Here is a 17102-nt window from a genome sequence, read left to right as displayed (position 1 = left end):
TGGGTCACCAGTGTCCGAAGGCCAGCTGCACACAGTGCAATAGTCACGTTAATCTTATTAAAGTTACTTGGAACATCTGTGTGGCACTGCACGAGAGTATGCAGGATGGAGCCAAGGAGTGAGAAAGCAGCCCTGAGACCATGGGATGCAGGAAGGCTCATGCATTTCCCCTCACAGTCGAGATCTGGGAAGTGCAGTGGTGCTGGGGAGCAGTTGCTGCTGTAATGAATCAGGTTATCTGTCTCTGTAATGTTTACAAACATTCCTGCTTACTTAACCTGCCAGACTGCAGAAGCAGTCTGCATGGCTAGTAGTTGCTCTGATTCTGTCCTCAGGGATGCTCGGAGTCCGTCCTCACCCGAGTTAAGGTGAGGTTTAAAAAGAAATGTAGTGCAGTTCTTCTCTGCTGCATTTCCGTATTACTTGCTGCAACTTGGGGAGGTGCGTTTGAGCTGATGAGGATAACCTTTGCATAAGTGACCTTGTACCCAGTGCTGTTGGTCTGACTTCTGGTATCTGTCCCACAATTACACGATGTCAAATCAAGCTGATTGCGTGCTGCTGAGGAGGAGAAACTGATTTGTAGATGCTGAAATTGGTATTTACAGAATAGCTCCGTGCAGCTTGCATATAATATTGTCGTTAATAACATTGCACCTGCGTATGCTGCTACAGAAAATGGAAGGAGTCTGGGATCAACCTGTGTGTGATTGCAAGAGAGGACCTCAACAGCAAACCTCCATTAAATGTCATTATGAGAGATCTGGAAAGATAGTTGACTCTGAACACAAAGGTCCAGTATTAACGCTACCAAGAAGGGCTCAGGAGTGAGCATGGGAAATGCAAGTAACTGTTCACTGGGCCTGGTGGTTTGGTTTGTGCTTTGGGCACTGAGAGTGCAACTGGGCTGACAAACCCAGGGAAAGGGTGGCGTTCAGTTTATCTTAAATATACCTACTTCAAGCAGTATGGGTGGGCTTTAAAGGGAGAGGATTTTGTGGGTTAAAGGCTGTGATGTAAGGACTGAGAACATGCTCAGTGAGGGGCCTTGAGGGAGAAATAAGGACAAGTTTGAAAGAGGGATGGTGTCAGATCCGAAGAGCTGAGGCTTTCCCAGGTAACGTGCAGGAGCACGCCCAAGGAAATTTTCAGGTTTTGAGTGAAAAATTTGAGTTTGACCTTCAAGACAAATAGGTTCGCATGCTCTTTGAGATACTTGTACCCATTTCCCTGGTGATGAGGGAGATACCAGGAATCCTCTCCAGCTTACCAGTGCCTGTTTTGAAGACAAGTACCTTGTCTTTTGTTGCATTTTGTTGCATTTTCTGGAGGAAAAAAAAAAAAAAGAGCTGGATGTCACTTCTGTAGTGCCCAATGGAGTTGTTACAAAGCCAAAGGAACAATCTCCTCTTTCTTACCTTGCAAAGAATCACATTGTCCTTTAGAGAATATCAAACATCCTTGTTTTTTCCAGGCTTTCTAGTTCTTTTTAATCTTTCCTTCGTTCTTCCCCTGCCTTTTCTGCCATGAATAGATAGGATGCCCTCACATGAGCAGCATGGGTGTGCGGTGATGTCCCGGGCTCTGCTCTTTGACCTGCGACGTGCAGCCAGAGAAGCAGAGCGCAGGCCAGGAGCACAGCAGACCTGAGCCAGCGGTCTGCGCGAGGCTGTTCCCACGCCCCTGGGTTGAGAGGCAGCACAATGCGAGGCGCTTGGGCAGGTAGCCAGGAAAACCAGAGTGATCCACCATGCCTAAGATAAGGGAGATATGCATGGTACTTCCTGCCCTGCAGGCTGCGGTCACCCTCTGTGTCCCCTCTTTTACAAGTCTCACAGGCTTCTGGGAAATTCCCTTCTTAGTCCTTCCTCCTCTTGTTTTTTATTTGTTTAGCATACTGGCTTATGTTAGCAGTTATTGAGTCTGTTATTGTCAGTATTTCTATGCAGTCGCAAAAGCAAACAACTCCATTATATGGAAGTTGTTTAGCAGATGTTGAACTTTTTCCTTTAAAATAAATCAACTGTCCACCCTGAAGTGCTACAGTGGGACTCTGTTCATCTTCTTGTAGGCCATGTTGCTGCTAACAGGTAATAAATTAATCTTCAGTAACAAGTACACTTGTAGAAACCATCTTCCGAAAAAAAATCCTTTTGTATTTCTTCTGTTGTCATTGCTCCCGTTTGTGACCATCTTACAAAGGCTAAAAGAAAACTGCAAAATGCAGGCTGTTATTTTCTAATGTTCCTTCTGAAACATCCTGAGAATTGTTAAGAGGTTATCTGGTATGTCTGCTAAACTGCTTTAGCTGTTCCTTCGTCTCAGAAGCTTCATAGGGATGTTTTCATGTAGCTGAAGGCACCTTGAAGAGGTGTGGGTTGGGAGCCCTGGGCATGGGGAGCTGGTGGCAGGCAGGAGCTCCCCAGGGAGCACATCCTGCTCAGGCTCGCTTGCCTCTGCAGCAGGGAGCTGGCACATTACTCAGCAACGCGTGTGCCAGGACAGACCTGCTGCCAGCCCGGGACAGGTCTCACGCAGTGGCCTTGTGCTGGAGCGGCTCCGGGCTGCGTCTGCCCAAGGACTGGCAGGCTGCTCTGATCACTGTTCTGGAAGGCAAAAGCAAAACGCTGGCTTTTGGCTGTTTGATAGGGTTTGGTTCAGAAAGTAAAGTGCATCTCTGCTGAGACCTTTTTTTTTTTTTTTTTATGTGGGGTCTTTTATTAATTAAGAATTCATTTTCCATTTAACCATAGTTCTTTAAATAATCTTTGATCTCTAAATAGTTCTTGTGTCCTAATGTGAAATGAGGCATCACTTGTTACATCTGATCTTCCTTTGTTTTAAACTTCTATGGTCAAAACCGGCTGTGGGCACAGGCTGGAATATTCCTGTAGGTCCTACTTGAGCTAGCTCAGAATTGGGGCTAAAGGCAGCACCGTATGGGCCTTGTTTTATAATGTCATCACAGGCAGCGAGGTCTCTCTACTGAGTTGGGTTCAGTGCTACTTACTTCTTAATCACATACTGCTGCAGTTTTTGTTACATCATATACAAACACAGGTATGTAGACTCATAAAGTACTAATATGTGTAATTCTCTTCTGCCGTTTCAGGAAGCTGAAGCACTGGCAAAGCAGCAAGCATGAATTTCAACTGCCTTAACTGTTCTGTAAAGGGAATTTCCACAGCTTTTTATAAAATAGTACAATTGTCTGCTTCAAGAAACGTAGATGTAATTTCTAACATATGATTGGTGCTTGCAGCATTCACCATACATAACACAGATTTGAACACAAGATGAAAATGTGAACATAAAGGTAGAGAGCATGGAGTGTATTATTACAAAGTTGGAAGCATAGGAAACTGAAGCAATTAAGACATGAATGATTTCCATGTAGTTTAAACTGTCTTGGCAATCCGTCCATTTTGTGTAAACTTAAAGAAACTATTTTAGTACTAATAATACAGATGGGGTTATACCTAGAGGTCCAACTATTTAAAATATGGAAAACAGCATCTAAACCCTTGTCAGATACTAACTTTAGTGCCTGAGTTGCCTCAAAAATGTTACTGAATTACACAGTAATTCTTCAGTGTCTTTTCTGGTTTCAGATGAAATTGTAGGTAGTATTGTGTAGTACAGCCATTGTAGTCACTTTTGGAAGTTGTGTTTGTTCTTTTGTAGAATGGATATTTAAGATTTGTATTGTAACACACTGTACAGATGATTAAAACAAAAATGCCATGTAGTTCTCATCTAAGTGATCCATGTGGGCTCTTGACAAAAAGGGATTTCAGCAATGGACAGCCTTTGCATTGGCAAGTTCATCACCCAGCTGCCTATGCATGACTCAGTGACCTGTCTGTGTGCAAGATTCAGCCACATATGCGCTAATTCCCAGGCAACGTTGCAAATAAGCCAAAACGGCCAGAAATGGCATTTCCTTACCTGTGTAAGGGTGAAAGCCTTTAATGTATTTCTCTGCAAAAATACCAGTTCACACTGCTTATAGCATTAGGCATATTACTGCATGTTCAAGTAGTCATTAGATTCATACAGCATTTTTTCAAATGAGGAAATGTTTGAATAGTGAGAACTATTGTAATTAAGCAAGACTTCTTAAGGCTTAAAAACTTTTTTTTCCATTGTTATTGCCATATCATGAAGCTGTTACAGGAATTGCAAATCTATTAAAATGTCTTGTATTGGTGAATTTACCACGTGCAATATTAACCTGTCGGTTCCCCCAGTGCTTGTGAGAATAGCATGTATTTCTTGGCTATATTCTACAAAAATAGAAATAACTGCAAGTGCTCTGAAGGGTAAGAAAAAGGTTTTAAAAGTGTGTGGGTCATTTAAAATGAGTTTGCACCACATTAATGTACTTATTCCCCAAAAGCATCAAAACACAGTAAGAAAGATAATTAGTTCTTGCTATAGTTAAAGGACCATTCTAATAGCTCTGTGCATACATACCTTGCTTTTTTTTTTGCTTTATGACAACAGAAGCAGGTGGTACAGATCAGAGAAAGCCTGCAACGCATCATTGCTATTTGGTTATTTTACACTGATGCTGTAAAATGTATACAGAGCTTTTTAAATACTTTCTGAAACAGAGTACAGTTCATAGTTTTTCAGGCTGAAATTAGGAAGCGGATAAAAGTAAAAACTTATGTTTACAAATGTGTTCCAAAGTGCAGTAATCGAGTGCTTCCCTCGCCAACATTTCTTAGGGGCTTTTGCTCCACTTTTGTTCACTATAACTGATGATTTTGTCAACATTTGTTAGAAGAGAAATGCAACTAGTTGCTTTGGTAGGAGAGCAGCTCTGCTTCTACACAGCTTGTGATGAAACAGTCACAGACGTCCAAGAGAGCAGGATCAAGCATGGAGCCAAATTCCTTAAAATTACATTTAATTGATGTTTTATCTTTGCTGATTTGGGAGCCTGGGAGTCAGTTTGAGGCTTGTGCTTACAAAAGCCAGCGCAGTACCACAAGGGATAGATTACTGTTGCCTTACCTTCAAGATTTAACACATGCATTTGTGCTTTTTCATTAACAGGCTTTATCAGTAATTACTGCAATTTTGTGAAATTTATTTGTAAGATCTTTTGGGGATGGAAGCTAAGTTACGTTTTAAATCCATTGTCTGGTTTTTGTTGTTTGTTCTGATTTAGTCTTTCCCAGACGAGGTGATTTTTCTTTCTTAATATTGGCTTTGTCTTTCTCTGTGTCTAAACTAGTGGTCAAATTTTTGAGAAAGTAAGAATACTAAGTGAAGTCTTGCGGAGAAATTGGAATTTGACACACAGGTCGCTATACTCATGCCAATTTGCTGCGTTTCCTGTGTAAGGAAAGTATGGGGTAAGCTTTGTGAATTACAGTAATTATTTTGGAGCAGCTGTAATTGAAAGTTGCTGCCAAATTCTGTCAGTTCAGCGACCCAAAACATTCTGAAACTCGGTCAATCTCTGTTTCTGATGGTCAAGAAAATTGCCGAGTTTAAGAAAGCAGAGTCACTTCCCTCGTCTGGTCTCCCCCCTTGCCATATGGTAGCGTTCAAACTGTATCAGCATTCCTAAGAAAGCTCTGTTGAGACAGACTGAATTATTTCTTTGTCTGGGGAACAAGGCACCGACACAAACTGAAAAACACCGAAAGTAGCTCTTTGTTGTGGGACTGCTTGTAAAACTTGCATTCATTTTGATGCGGATATCTTGCATGAATTTAGGAGTGCTAGGAATCTGTTGCCTATATGCTGGTTTTCTGTTTCCTATACCTGTGTTAGTTTAATGATGGGCACAAGAACTGAGTTTGTTCTTTTTTTTCTTTCTCCTCCCCCACCCCCCCCCCCATGTAGAAGGCAGGCATTGAGGATTTAACCTGTATATTAACCATTCCTTTATCATTCCAATAAAACTGTTTTAGAGTGCTTTCTGACATGATTTACTTGTTTGCATGTTTTGTTCATGGTTTGAGGTGGTCCCCTAAGTTGAACGGAGTTTTCAAATGAAAATTTTTTTAAAAGTACAGGATCTATTCAACAGAGCGAACATAATGCATCTGCTGCTGCTGCATGTGAACTCTCTTGGGTTGGATCTCTCACCTGTTGCAACTAATGGGTGTTGATTACGTCAGCTACACCTACCCAAAATAGTCATTGGAGGTTTGGGGGGTTTTGGGAGAGCGCTGACTACACTCCCTAATTAACCCGTTTTTCCTGCTCTTGCCCCAAGGCAGGTACAAACTGAAAGTGGACAGGGCAAATCGGCTTCGCCCCATGCCTGCAGAGCTTGCCAAACAGTCTCAGTTGCTTTTTTTGCAATGTGTAATTAATTAGCTTTATGCTCACAGCGGGGAAACTATGTTATTTAGTATCTGTGTTGCCAGAGGGCAGTGTAGGAAAATTTTTTTTACTAAAACTATTCACTTTTACCTCTATTTGGCTGGTAGATCCAGCCAGGTGCATTCTTTTTAAGCTTTGCACCACCTACTACATCTGTAGAGCTACGGAAGGTGCATCCTCAGCTCCTAAACTGCACTAGGATTGACCTGCCCAAATCCCAGACTTCAATTCACATCCTCTGAAGGAAACCAATACCTTAGTTCTTTAAAGAGTGGTTTCAAAAAAGCTGCTTGTTTTGCCATTTGTAGGATCAACTTTTTTCTCTCTGACCACCTCAAGCACAACCGAGAACTGTCAGTTACACCGATGTCATCTAATGGTGTTTGTGGCTTGTCTCTCATGCTTAATTGCCCTTCTTCAGTGTCTTAAAAAATGGTCCATAATGTAAGATAGGGAAAAGGGCTTTTGATGCCATTTCTAAATCACGGGTAATCCCATTTACTTTCCTTGTATATGCACTTCACTTGTGTAACTCAGAAAAATCTCTGGTTTTCCTGTTTATAAAAAAAAGTCTTAAAAAGCCCAATTTGTTATTCATTAATGTAAAGCTCAATACAAATACTTTTCAGAAATCTGTTTGAAAAACAAACCACGTGTGCGCATATGTTTACTTGCTGTTTCAGTTTACAATGGTGTGCACTGTAATAAACTTTTCTACCAACTAATGTGGGATTTCATTAATTTCTTGTTTAATATTCTTAATCAATATGACATGGAACATTCTGTAAAGTCTGATTGTATCGTTCAGCTCCTGTTGCGTGGATTTCACATACGAGAAGTGTCTTGCAATACAAACTGGAGGCGTGCATAGTGGGGATGGGTGCCTGCTAGCCCCTTTCTGAAGACTCTTCGTTCAGCAGGGCAGCTCAGTTACCTTCACAAGGCCCAGAATGTGTTACCGTGAGGTACAGTTGCAGTCAGCACAAGTAGGTAACAAGTCGCTCTTGAGCACCTCGATTGCTGGTAGGAGGTTGTGTGTATTATGTGTGTGTGTGTATACATATATATACACACACACTGTAAGTAAAGATCTGTTCTGTGGCTTGGTTTTCTGTTTGGGTTTATTTTTTTAACATTAGAAAAAAGTATTGGCCAGTCCTGTGCACTCAGGCACACAGTTCGAGAAATACAAAAAAAGACTTGCGAAGCACAACGTAATTTTTTTGGACTAATTCTATCAATGTAATAATAGATTCAGACTGATCGGTAACCTGTGTTAAGAACTTTTACCAGACCAGATCCCTCCTGTGTTTTCCCCATTATGGTAAGAGAATTTTAATAGCCAATTTAAAAAGAAACTCGAGACAGCTCATTACCTGGGACCAAGCCATTAAAGTTTCCTGACTTAGCGTTTTCCTCTTTTGCCATTCTTGCTTTTTCAGGATTTTTTGTGTGATGCAAATGCAACAGTGGGAGAGCCTGCACAATACTGCCTAGAGAGGTATTCTGTGTTTGCATCTCCCCAGCCTCTGATGTCGAGCTGGTTCAAGGGGAAAGCAGAAAACGAAGGCATGTACTCGTTGCTCCCATCCATACAGCCCATTTCTGATCCGAGTACTGGCACTGCATTTCTTCCGTGTTACTTTCTTTTCCCCTTTGTCACCGGGATCATGACAGCATCTGCACTTGTTCTGGAAATGGATTACACTTAGTGTAGAAAAAAAAATGATCCATGAAACGCACCTGAATTTGTACCTACACAAAATAATCCCACTCAAATGACTTGTACTGAGCTTCCCACAGAAGTATTCTGTGATTTGTCTAAATTATGTGATCTTGGTAGAATGTTTTAGATTTCAAAATTGTTAATAATGAACTTTTCAAAGTTTATCAGTAACAATTTTGAACTGTTAGTAAACTTTTGGAAAAACTTTGGAAAATGCAATAGGATTCTAAAAGTCAGCTTAAAGCGATGAAGTAGAAATCACTCTTGGTACAGGAGGTGAGCACTGTTGCTGTAAATAATGAGTACTCCATGTAAAATACGTGTAGTATGCTGCATTTGTGGAGTATCAGAATTGGTTCTATCTACAGCAATCCCTTCTCTCAGGTTGGTTTATTGAAGGCATCTTCAGGAACGTTGAGACTTCCATTTTCAGTCACTTGGTGTAACGTCTCAAAATCCTTTAAAAAAACCCACAACCAGCAACATCATTAATATAACGTCAACTGCAGTACAATTCCCCTCTCACTCCAGTCCCTTTTCGAGCCCTCTCCCAGCACGCAGGGCAGGTTATTTGTCGTTTATGCAAACAGAACTGGACCAGGCACCGGCATTAAACCCGGATTCGCGGCCGCCGGGGCCGCCCTTCCCACCGCCTCCGGCTGCGGGGCCCGGGCCCTCACCCGCCCGCAGGCCGGGGAACTCGCCCCGCTGCTCGGTGGCGCCCAGCCCCGAGTGCCTGCGGCCTCCCCTGCCGTGCCGGGGTTCGGGCTGGGCCGAGCGGCCGGGGGTTCGCCCCCCCCCGCGTCCCCGCCGGGGGAACAGACCGTCATGGCGGCCGCGTCCCCCCACCGGCCGCCGCCTCGTGGCGTTGCTGCGGCGGCAACCAACCGCCATACAGCGACCGGGCCCCGCCTTCCCGATTGGCCGCTCCTCCTGTCAGTCAGCGTGAAGACCCGCCCTCCCTCGGCGCTGGGGCGGCACGGCGGGAGCGGGGTGGGCGCGGGCGGCCTGTTCCGTTACCGTGAGGCGTGCGGGGGCCCGGGGCGGCCATCGCTGCGGCAGGCGGCCCCGCCGCCGGGAACGCCGCTCTCCCACTCCTCTCCGCAGCGTTGTCCCGGCGGCGGCCTCGCCGAGCGCGGGCCGCCGCCCTCCCCTCGGCGCCGGGGCCTGCCGCAGCTGTGCGGCCCGGGGGAGGCGCTCCGGACCCGCCTCCCCGCGGCCTTGGCTCCCCGCGGCCCCGCCGCGCCTCCCGCCCGCCGCGGTGTGGGGGGCTGGGCTGCGCTGCGCTGTGTTCGCGAAGCACTGCGGCCTCCCGGAGCGGCGGCCGGCCGAAAGGCCGGGGGTGCCGGCAGGTGGCGGCGCAGGCCCGCGGTGCGGCCGGGCGGGGCCGGGGCTGCGCTCCGTGCATCGGGCACGGGAGGCGGCGCCGAGGAGCGGCGGTGGGGCGGGCGCGTGTCCGGGACATGTGCCCGGGAGCCGCTGTGCCGGGGCGTGTGGGCTGCGGAGAGCTCGGGGCTGCTGAGATGGAGTCCTGCTGCTGCGAGTGGCAAAGCCTTGCAACAGCTGTGCTGGGGAGCAGCGACCTCAGCAGCTGCTGCTTCACCGCCACTCGTGCGTCAGACTCCGTGTCTGGGCCGAAGTCGGGGGCGTTGCGTACGTGCTGCTGTATTTCAGAAATGTGACAAGTGCGTGTGGTAATACACACTGCTATATTAGTTTTTTCCCTATACATGAATGATGCAGTCAAATATTTTTTTTTCCTTATACATTCTCCTTTAAGTTCAGCCTCGGGATTCAGACGTGCTTGTCTTGCTGACTGGCTGCAGTTGTTTCCAGCTTCTGAAATAACTTTGGTTCTGCCTTGCTCTGGTTTTATTTTTGTAATATTTCTATTTATTTTTGGTAAGATCTTACTAACAGAAACACATTGGCAAGATCTTATTGATAGAAATGCATTCATTTCCTTGCATATTGATGCATTTGACACCTGAGTACAACTGAAATGAAAGGTGACTTGTTTTTAATCACTCAAGACTAATTACCTAATTTGATTTCTTCCTCTCCCTCTCTCTGTTACTTTTGTGTTTTGCTGAAACTACCTCGCAGAAAACACCACCACAGCTGGCACTAATTACAAGCTCAGTGAAGGAGGCAAGATTTAAAACTACATGGAATTTGAACCACCCTGTTTTCTGCCCTCCAAGACTGGGGCAGGAGTACTCTGTTGAAGTCACAGCCCCAACTAGCATGCAGAAGAAATGAATGATGTGAGGTGATTAAAAATAATTTTAAACAACTTTTAAATATGAAATCAGTTTTATACAAATTCAGTGGGCCTGAAAATGGCTTTCATTCTGGCTCTGTAAAACCAGAAGTCTTTTTTGTGAAATACAGGTGATAAGGAGGGAAGAGGAATAATTTTAGAGACTTCATTAGACCTATGTGGTCATAGTTATATCAAACCTTACATTAATTCATTTCTAAGACTCATCATTATTTAATTGCCAAAACATGTTGCACGATGGGTTGCAATCAGAATGTTGTTGTAATGTTATCTTTGCACTCTAGTTTTATTTTGCATTTGTGTCTTCATATCACTACATTAAATGGTGTCTTTTTAAGATCTTTTGTCCAGTACTTGGATGAGATTCAGCTTCTGATTTATTTATTTTTTTATCTGCAAATAAGGAAATTTAGAAAGGCATCAACAGAAAGTGTTCAAACTGTGGACTGGATCTGGTGCTGGGCGAGTGGTGTGGCTGGGTGCATGAGCTCAGCCTCAGCTTGTGGGAGGACACGCTAGCAATGCCATGGGGGCATGTCTGACATGCCATTGAGATGGGGTTAATTTCTGAGCCCAGAGAAAGTGGCTTTGGTCAATGAGCAACAGTGATCGTCCACAGCTGTCTGATTGCTACTGCTTTCAGAGGCAGATTCTCGTATTTGTGTTTTCTAGACAAATGATATTTCATCAAAATCTTGATGAAACAAAGTTGTCAACTGCTTCCCCATCAGAAGAAGGTCACAAGACTATTAATTAACTTATTGTTTCAAAAGGGGAAATTATGTAAATAACATCGCCTCTGTAAATCAGGTGGACATTAGAACAAAACTGAACTTCTGTAGATGGAAATGTTTAGAGGAATTGTTTCAGTTTTGAACAGCCTGGCAAAGTACAGGCACTCTGATCCTTTAGTAGTCTTTGTTGGTTTTAAATGACATTATGGCAGTTAGCAACTCATCAGCGTTGCACCACAATCGGAAACATCTCTTTTTTTTTTTTTTTTTTTTTAACATCCTCTTTTAGATCTAGTGTCACTTTGTATTCAAAACCCACTCACTTTTCCAGTGGGATCACTTCTGTTTTAAAAGGGAAAAAATGGGGAACTAAATCATGTGTATGGAAGGTTTTTTTCCACATAGACAGCAGTAAAGAAAGAGTATGTAAGAATCTATTCTCTTACAGCAGCTGTAGTAGGAGAGTTCTGGGCTATGTGATTATCTGCCTCTCTCACCCGACTAGGATCGGTAAGTCTGAGCTTTTTGTGCCTTTAAAAAATTTCTTATGCTTTGTTCCAGAATGCAGACACTATTTAATTTTTTTTAAAGACAGCAGTTTTGCTAAGACTGCCACGTTTTAGCTCTACACTAGCACTATGAGCATTTTCAAAGCAAAATTATTTATCATGTAAGGGTCTAGGTACCTGTGTCCTGCTTTTCAGAAGCAAATGAGGCATGCAGCATTGCAAATTCCATTGAGGTTCAGCAAGACTTAGACTGCCAAGTACTGTTGTCTCTTTTGAAAACGCACTTGATTTCCTAAATGCCTTAAATGCTTAAGAAAATGTTGTCCTGCTTTTTACATATGTAAATGATTCTGTCGAGAAACAGTTATGCTAATGTAACAGGCAGGGCATGGTGTACTGCCTTTCTTGTCTGCTTTGGTCTCCCTTGCAAACATATCGCAATTTCAGTGTTACCTTCAGCTTCAGGGAGGGAACAGTGCCATTCAAGCTACAAAAAAACCCCGAAAAAGAAAAAGCCAAACGGTTGTACTGTGGCAATGTGTAAATTTAGAAGAGAAGTCGAGAAATTCCATCTCTCGAGTAATTGGAGTTTTAGAACTGGGATTAAAAATAAATGACCCTGTGCATCAAGTTTTGTTGCAAAACAAATAAGCTAGAGTATATGGTTTGGTTGCTGATAGAAGCAAATGAGTTGAGTGAGGAGGATCTTTCTGGTTATATATCAGATATCGTATTAAATTTGCAGTGGTTTCGTTTGTGCACGGAACTATCTAGTGACTGGCATGGCATTACTACTGATGTGAATTGCCAGCACTGCGAAAAGTATTGAGCCTTAGCTGTCCCTGATATAAGCAGCGTTTCTGGTGAATTTCAAACAGCGTGTCAGTACATCAAGTTGTTTGGGAGAATAAATAAAACTTCAGTAAAACTGCCTCATCCCTTGCCTCCCCTGTTCCAAACCATGAGAGGTGTGTGAAGGTATTTCAGAGATTACGAAGAGATTAAAAAGTCATTTGAAGAACAGAGAGGTTTTCTTGTGTTGACCTTTCCCAGTCCTCTGTAAGAGGAGTGGTGATGATCTTTTCCTGAGAGAGTCTAGGTCGGACTTGACTCTGAAGGGAAAGATTCCCATTGATTTTAACGGTAAGCAAATTGAGAAGGAATGATAAGGAATAATTAACTGTAGCAGATTATTTTGAGACATATTGGCTAGCCTTTAATTATTCATGTGCATTTAGTGTAACTGTGGAGCCTGTAGATACAGAAACATACTACTCATCACTTCACTATTAGGGAAGACAAACTAACTATATCTTTAAAAATCATCATTAAGAGGAACTCTAAAAACATTTGCGTATGTGAATTGCATTTTGGATGCAGTTTTATTAGGCCTGAAGAACTATCGGCATCTTTTGAAGATCCTTGGCACCTTGCAGGAGGGCTCAGGCCAATTCAGAGTCAACCTCTATGTCTGAATTTGATCTTGATTTCCTTCCTGTGTCACCTCTTTGGCTCTTAGAAATTGTTGTCTTTCAATGGAAAATCTTGATTTGCAACTGTTGGTAGTGATATAGACAAGTAAACTAATCTTGCTGATTTTTGTAGCTTTTCAACTAGCCACAATGCAGAAGAGATACTTAGGAACAGAAGTGATACTACAGATGAAAAACCTGGTTAGTGCCCTTTCTGTGTCTTCGGAATTACTTTTGTTGACATGGTATAGAGGTTAAAATTGTAGAAAATAAAGACTGTAATTTTCCTTTTTCTCTAAAATATGAAAGGTGCGTTGTTCATTTTTTATTATTATTCCTCTTTGTCCAAATATGTTTGAGATACTCTGCCTGCCTGTCCTTCACTCACAGGACCACATGGAACTCTGGTGATTAGACTGTTGCTCACGCTTGTCGTCATGCTGGCAGAAGGCATCTTAACCAGCCTCATCTACAAAGAAAGCTGTCATCAAGATAAACCTCGCAGATCTCATGCATCCAGAAAGGCTGAAGAGGGAATTTGGAGACAGAAACTTGTAGACAAACCAAAAATTAAAGGCTTTGCTGATGGATGTGAGAAGCAGCGTGAGATCTCTGCTAGGGGTAGCAAAATGGAACACAGGGGTGGTCCTCAGGGGAGATGCATACAAGAGGTACCTCCAAAAGATCAGAAAACACTTGTTAAAGGAACTGTATCGCCAGCTTTACATATCCCCAAAAGAGAGCAAAATACTGAGCAGATGGACTTGTACAGATCCTGGTCATGCAACAGTATTTATCAAAACTATCCTGACTTACATATTGGGGGAGACCGTGTGGGGGGCCATACGTGTGATTCAGGTTGTGTTTTGGACCATGTGTGTGATGAACTTCCCGATGGCCCTGTTCTGCTGTCCATAGATATTCCTCTGGGGCCGTCCCCTCTGTGTGAGCATCCCGAAAAGCCCAATATAAAATCGCTGTGTGGAGATGAAGCTGGAGATAGGAGTATCATTCTCTGTGAGGAGCCTCTTTCAAACTCCGTGCTCAACAAGTACATGGAAACAAAAGTGGCAGAGCTCTATAAACAGTTTTTTGAAGAGAACTTGACCAGGTGTGGTTCTGTAACAAACCTCCTCACTTCCAGTTTGATACGGAATAACGTGTATCAGTTAAGCTTTCAGATATCACAGGAACAGAGTATAGAGACGTCAAAAGCCAGAGAAGTGCTCTTGCACTCTTTAGCTTTGTTTAGTTTGCACACAACCCATAGAAATAGCTCTGAATTTAGTACTCCAAGCTTACAGATCTCAAACCCAGCATGCATGAAAAAGAGTGGCAGGATGCAGTTTACATCGTGACTGATGTACTTAGCTGAAGAGATGAATGTGATTAGGAATGAATATTTCACTCTAAGAATTAGGTTGGGAAATGAAAACATTTACACACTACAGACTTTTTCAAATAAATATATTAAGGCTTAAACCATGCTTTGTTAGCAAAGGAAGTACAGGTCTCTACTTTTCTTCTAATAAAGAATTTGAAATTAATTTATCTCAAAAATGCTAGTCGGCTGTATTTTTATGTCCTTCTCCTAGGACCCTTGGCTTACTAATTGTAGTCATGTATCATCGGATTTATTTCTGCAAGACAAATCAATCAAGACGTGCTGGTAAAACTTTGCTCTGTGAGACTGAGCCAGCCAGTGAGAGTCACGTTGTCTATTTTGGACTTTGGGCTATAGAGTTGAAGGCCAAGTTTTGGATATTCAGGTTCAAATTTTGTTCCTTGAAAAGCTTGATCACAGTGGCTGAAAAAATGTTTCTTTGGTTTGAAAATCTTGTCAGCAGATGGAGGTGTTCAGGACTCTGGATTATTTTGTATATATTATCACACACAGGAAATATATCAACATGGCACATGAGTGCAGATGCCAATATTGTTGCATAGGTATGTTTGTACTGCATAGGTGGAGTATGTTACCATGAAAATCAAGGTGAAATTGTTGATCAACATTGTGAAAGTACTTAATTTTCTGTAATAAATGTTTTTGTTTTAAATAAATCCTGACCTTTTCAATGAAATCTGCACGGTTTTCTGTCAGTACATTGCTGGTTTATGTTCTATTTGCATTTTTAGTAAATGGACTCTGCTTTTATTTCCTTGGAAGTGAAGCACCTGCAGCCTCAGCAAGCTAAGACAACTGCAACATTCATGAAAAGCCAGTGCAAGCTTTCTTCACCTTGGTTTAGAAACTTAAATGCAGATTTTGATATGGAAACTTTGTTAAATTGCTTTCAAACTCATTGTCTTGCTTTTCTGTTAATTCTCAGTATTTCAACTGGAAATTAATCACTCTGTCACCAGTGTAAAATGATGAATTACTTAGGCTGCTACCTGGTCTGCAGAAGCTTTCTTCTGGTAAGGAAACCTCTTCCCTTGCACTGTGACTGGGTAGTTTGACATGCCTGCAGTTCTGAGTTTGCAGTCGTGAAATCCCAATCCAAAATCTAGCAACAAACTCTGTTTCTGTAAGTGTAAGCTTCCCAAATGCACGCTGGCATGCCAGTGACATCATTCTGCCTGGGTCCTGATGCCCCTCAAGGCACAGGTATGGGACACGGTGTAAAGCAGAGCTGCTTGGGGAAGCTTGCTCCGAAACAGCTAATGTAAACCCGAACCTTCCTTGCCTTTGAGACGCATCTTTTAAACTCTGATGCATAATACGCATTTTTTTACATGTTTGTCAACCCTCTTAAGAGAATGCAAAGGATCTGGTGATCTCTAGGTAATAATTCATCAAATGCAATTTTTTACATGTTCGTAAATGAAGGCCCTTGACATCCAATCAGTCCTTTGAAGAGATCAAAGTTGTTGGGGTTTGATGGCTTATTTTGCTTTTTTTCTTTGTTTGTTTAAATCCAGCATCTTAAGTTGTTGGGCATTTTTAAAAATAATCTCTGAGCTGGCATTTACAATTAAAATATCCGTAGGCTTGAAAGAATGCCTGAGAACATTGAGAAGACAGGAATTCACAAGGGATTCACCTGGAAGCTCTTTATTCAAGTAATTTAGCTTATGAATTAGTTGTATTTACTGTAATAGGAACTGTGTGATGGGGCTTTGGGTTAAAATTGTGTCTGTTTTGGCCTATACAGAGAAGGAAATTTTCAGAGGAAAGGCGAACTGGACCCATAGTCAGCTGTACCTGTGTAAAGACTGCACCTTGGTGGCTGGGGCTTTTGGAGGAGGAGGGTGCGACCGCCGCTGTGTGCGTCACGGCACATGTTGTCAAACAGCCTGCTAAATACAGCACTGTGCATACTGGAAAGGGAACTACAAAACTTTTGGGTATCTTAAAGATACATTATTTTTTTTTAACCTTTCCTGATGCCTTGCAATGTCGTTTGGGATGGGTGGAACTTAAGCGCACAGCTCAATGAATCTATGTACGTAACGTTTAACACACGCTGGGGTGGCAGCACGTGGGTTTAGTGTGGGATGTGTGCTGAAGTTTGAGGTCAAACCTTGAAGGTCTGAAATCAGACAGAAACCAGCTGGCCCACAAGGCTGCTCAGCCTGATGGGTGCTGGTGAGTGAGCCTGTCTAAGCGTCGAGCCAATGCAGCGTCTGAGCGGAGCAAACACCCCTGGTTTTGGGGTGTTTCCCCGCTTTTTATACACTTTCATCTGGGAGCTGTAGGAAGATGGGCGCTTTGCTTCTCTTGAACTGTCTTGAAAGCTGGGTATGCTTTTCTCTGCCTTTGAAAATCCTGTTCCTGCTCTTTGTCATCTTGAGTGCCCAGCTTTCAATGGGTTACTTTGGCAGGCAGCCTTCAATCTGAGGTAGCTTTTTCTGTGATAGCGTCGTGGTAGGATGGGGGTTTCCAGAGGGGTGAAGGAAAAGAGGGATTGCTGTAGTTTGGTGACCAGCAGGATTGGGAAGAACCTGCTCCTGCAGGGAAAAGCGATGTGGGTGGCCAAAGTAAGAACCTGTCTCCTGATCGAAGTGACAGGCAAACACAATTCTTGC

At 43.0% G+C, this 17102-nt stretch overlaps 3 protein-coding genes across 6 annotated transcripts in view; 2 read left to right on the top strand and 1 right to left on the bottom strand.

Annotated features, from left to right (window-relative positions):
• The window catches only part of SH3BGRL (SH3 domain binding glutamate rich protein like), a 37704-nt gene extending 30631 nt beyond the window's left edge, over positions 1 to 7073 (top strand). The window contains exon 4 of the mRNA XM_040614843.1: positions 3113 to 7073. Within this exon, the coding sequence (XP_040470777.1) occupies positions 3113 to 3145 (33 nt within the window). The 3' untranslated portion in view covers positions 3146 to 7073. The remainder of the gene's footprint in view (positions 1 to 3112) is intronic.
• Positions 5833 to 10044, bottom strand: LOC121097597 (translation initiation factor IF-2-like). The gene is made up of 3 exons (XM_040614731.1): positions 9993 to 10044; positions 9095 to 9657; positions 5833 to 8532 (listed from the first exon to the last, which is right to left on the bottom strand). The coding sequence occupies exons 1-3, from the start codon at positions 10042 to 10044 to the stop codon at positions 8455 to 8457; spliced, it is 693 nt and encodes a 230-aa protein (XP_040470665.1). The 3' UTR covers positions 5833 to 8454.
• LOC121097662 (TLR adapter interacting with SLC15A4 on the lysosome-like) lies at positions 9734 to 15154 on the top strand. 4 transcript variants are annotated; one of them, XM_040614840.1, is made up of 4 exons: positions 9734 to 9759; positions 10181 to 10346; positions 11544 to 11602; positions 13464 to 15154. In XM_040614840.1, the coding sequence occupies exons 2-4, from the start codon at positions 10333 to 10335 to the stop codon at positions 14429 to 14431; spliced, it is 1041 nt and encodes a 346-aa protein (XP_040470774.1). In that variant the 5' UTR covers positions 9734 to 9759; positions 10181 to 10332; the 3' UTR covers positions 14432 to 15154. The 4 variants fall into 4 exon arrangements, with proteins under 4 accessions (XP_040470774.1, XP_040470773.1, XP_040470772.1 ...); XM_040614839.1 differs by having other exon boundaries at positions 11541 to 11602; XM_040614838.1 differs by lacking the exons at positions 9734 to 9759; positions 10181 to 10346 and having other exon boundaries at positions 10356 to 11602.
• The last annotated feature ends 1948 nt before the right edge of the window (positions 15155 to 17102 follow it).

This window comes from Falco naumanni, chromosome 14, assembly GCF_017639655.2.
Source record: "Falco naumanni isolate bFalNau1 chromosome 14, bFalNau1.pat, whole genome shotgun sequence".
NCBI lineage: Eukaryota > Metazoa > Chordata > Aves > Falconiformes > Falconidae > Falco > Falco naumanni.
The sequence above is the reverse complement of the archived record's forward strand: the minus strand, read 5'-3'. Positions and strand labels throughout refer to the sequence as shown.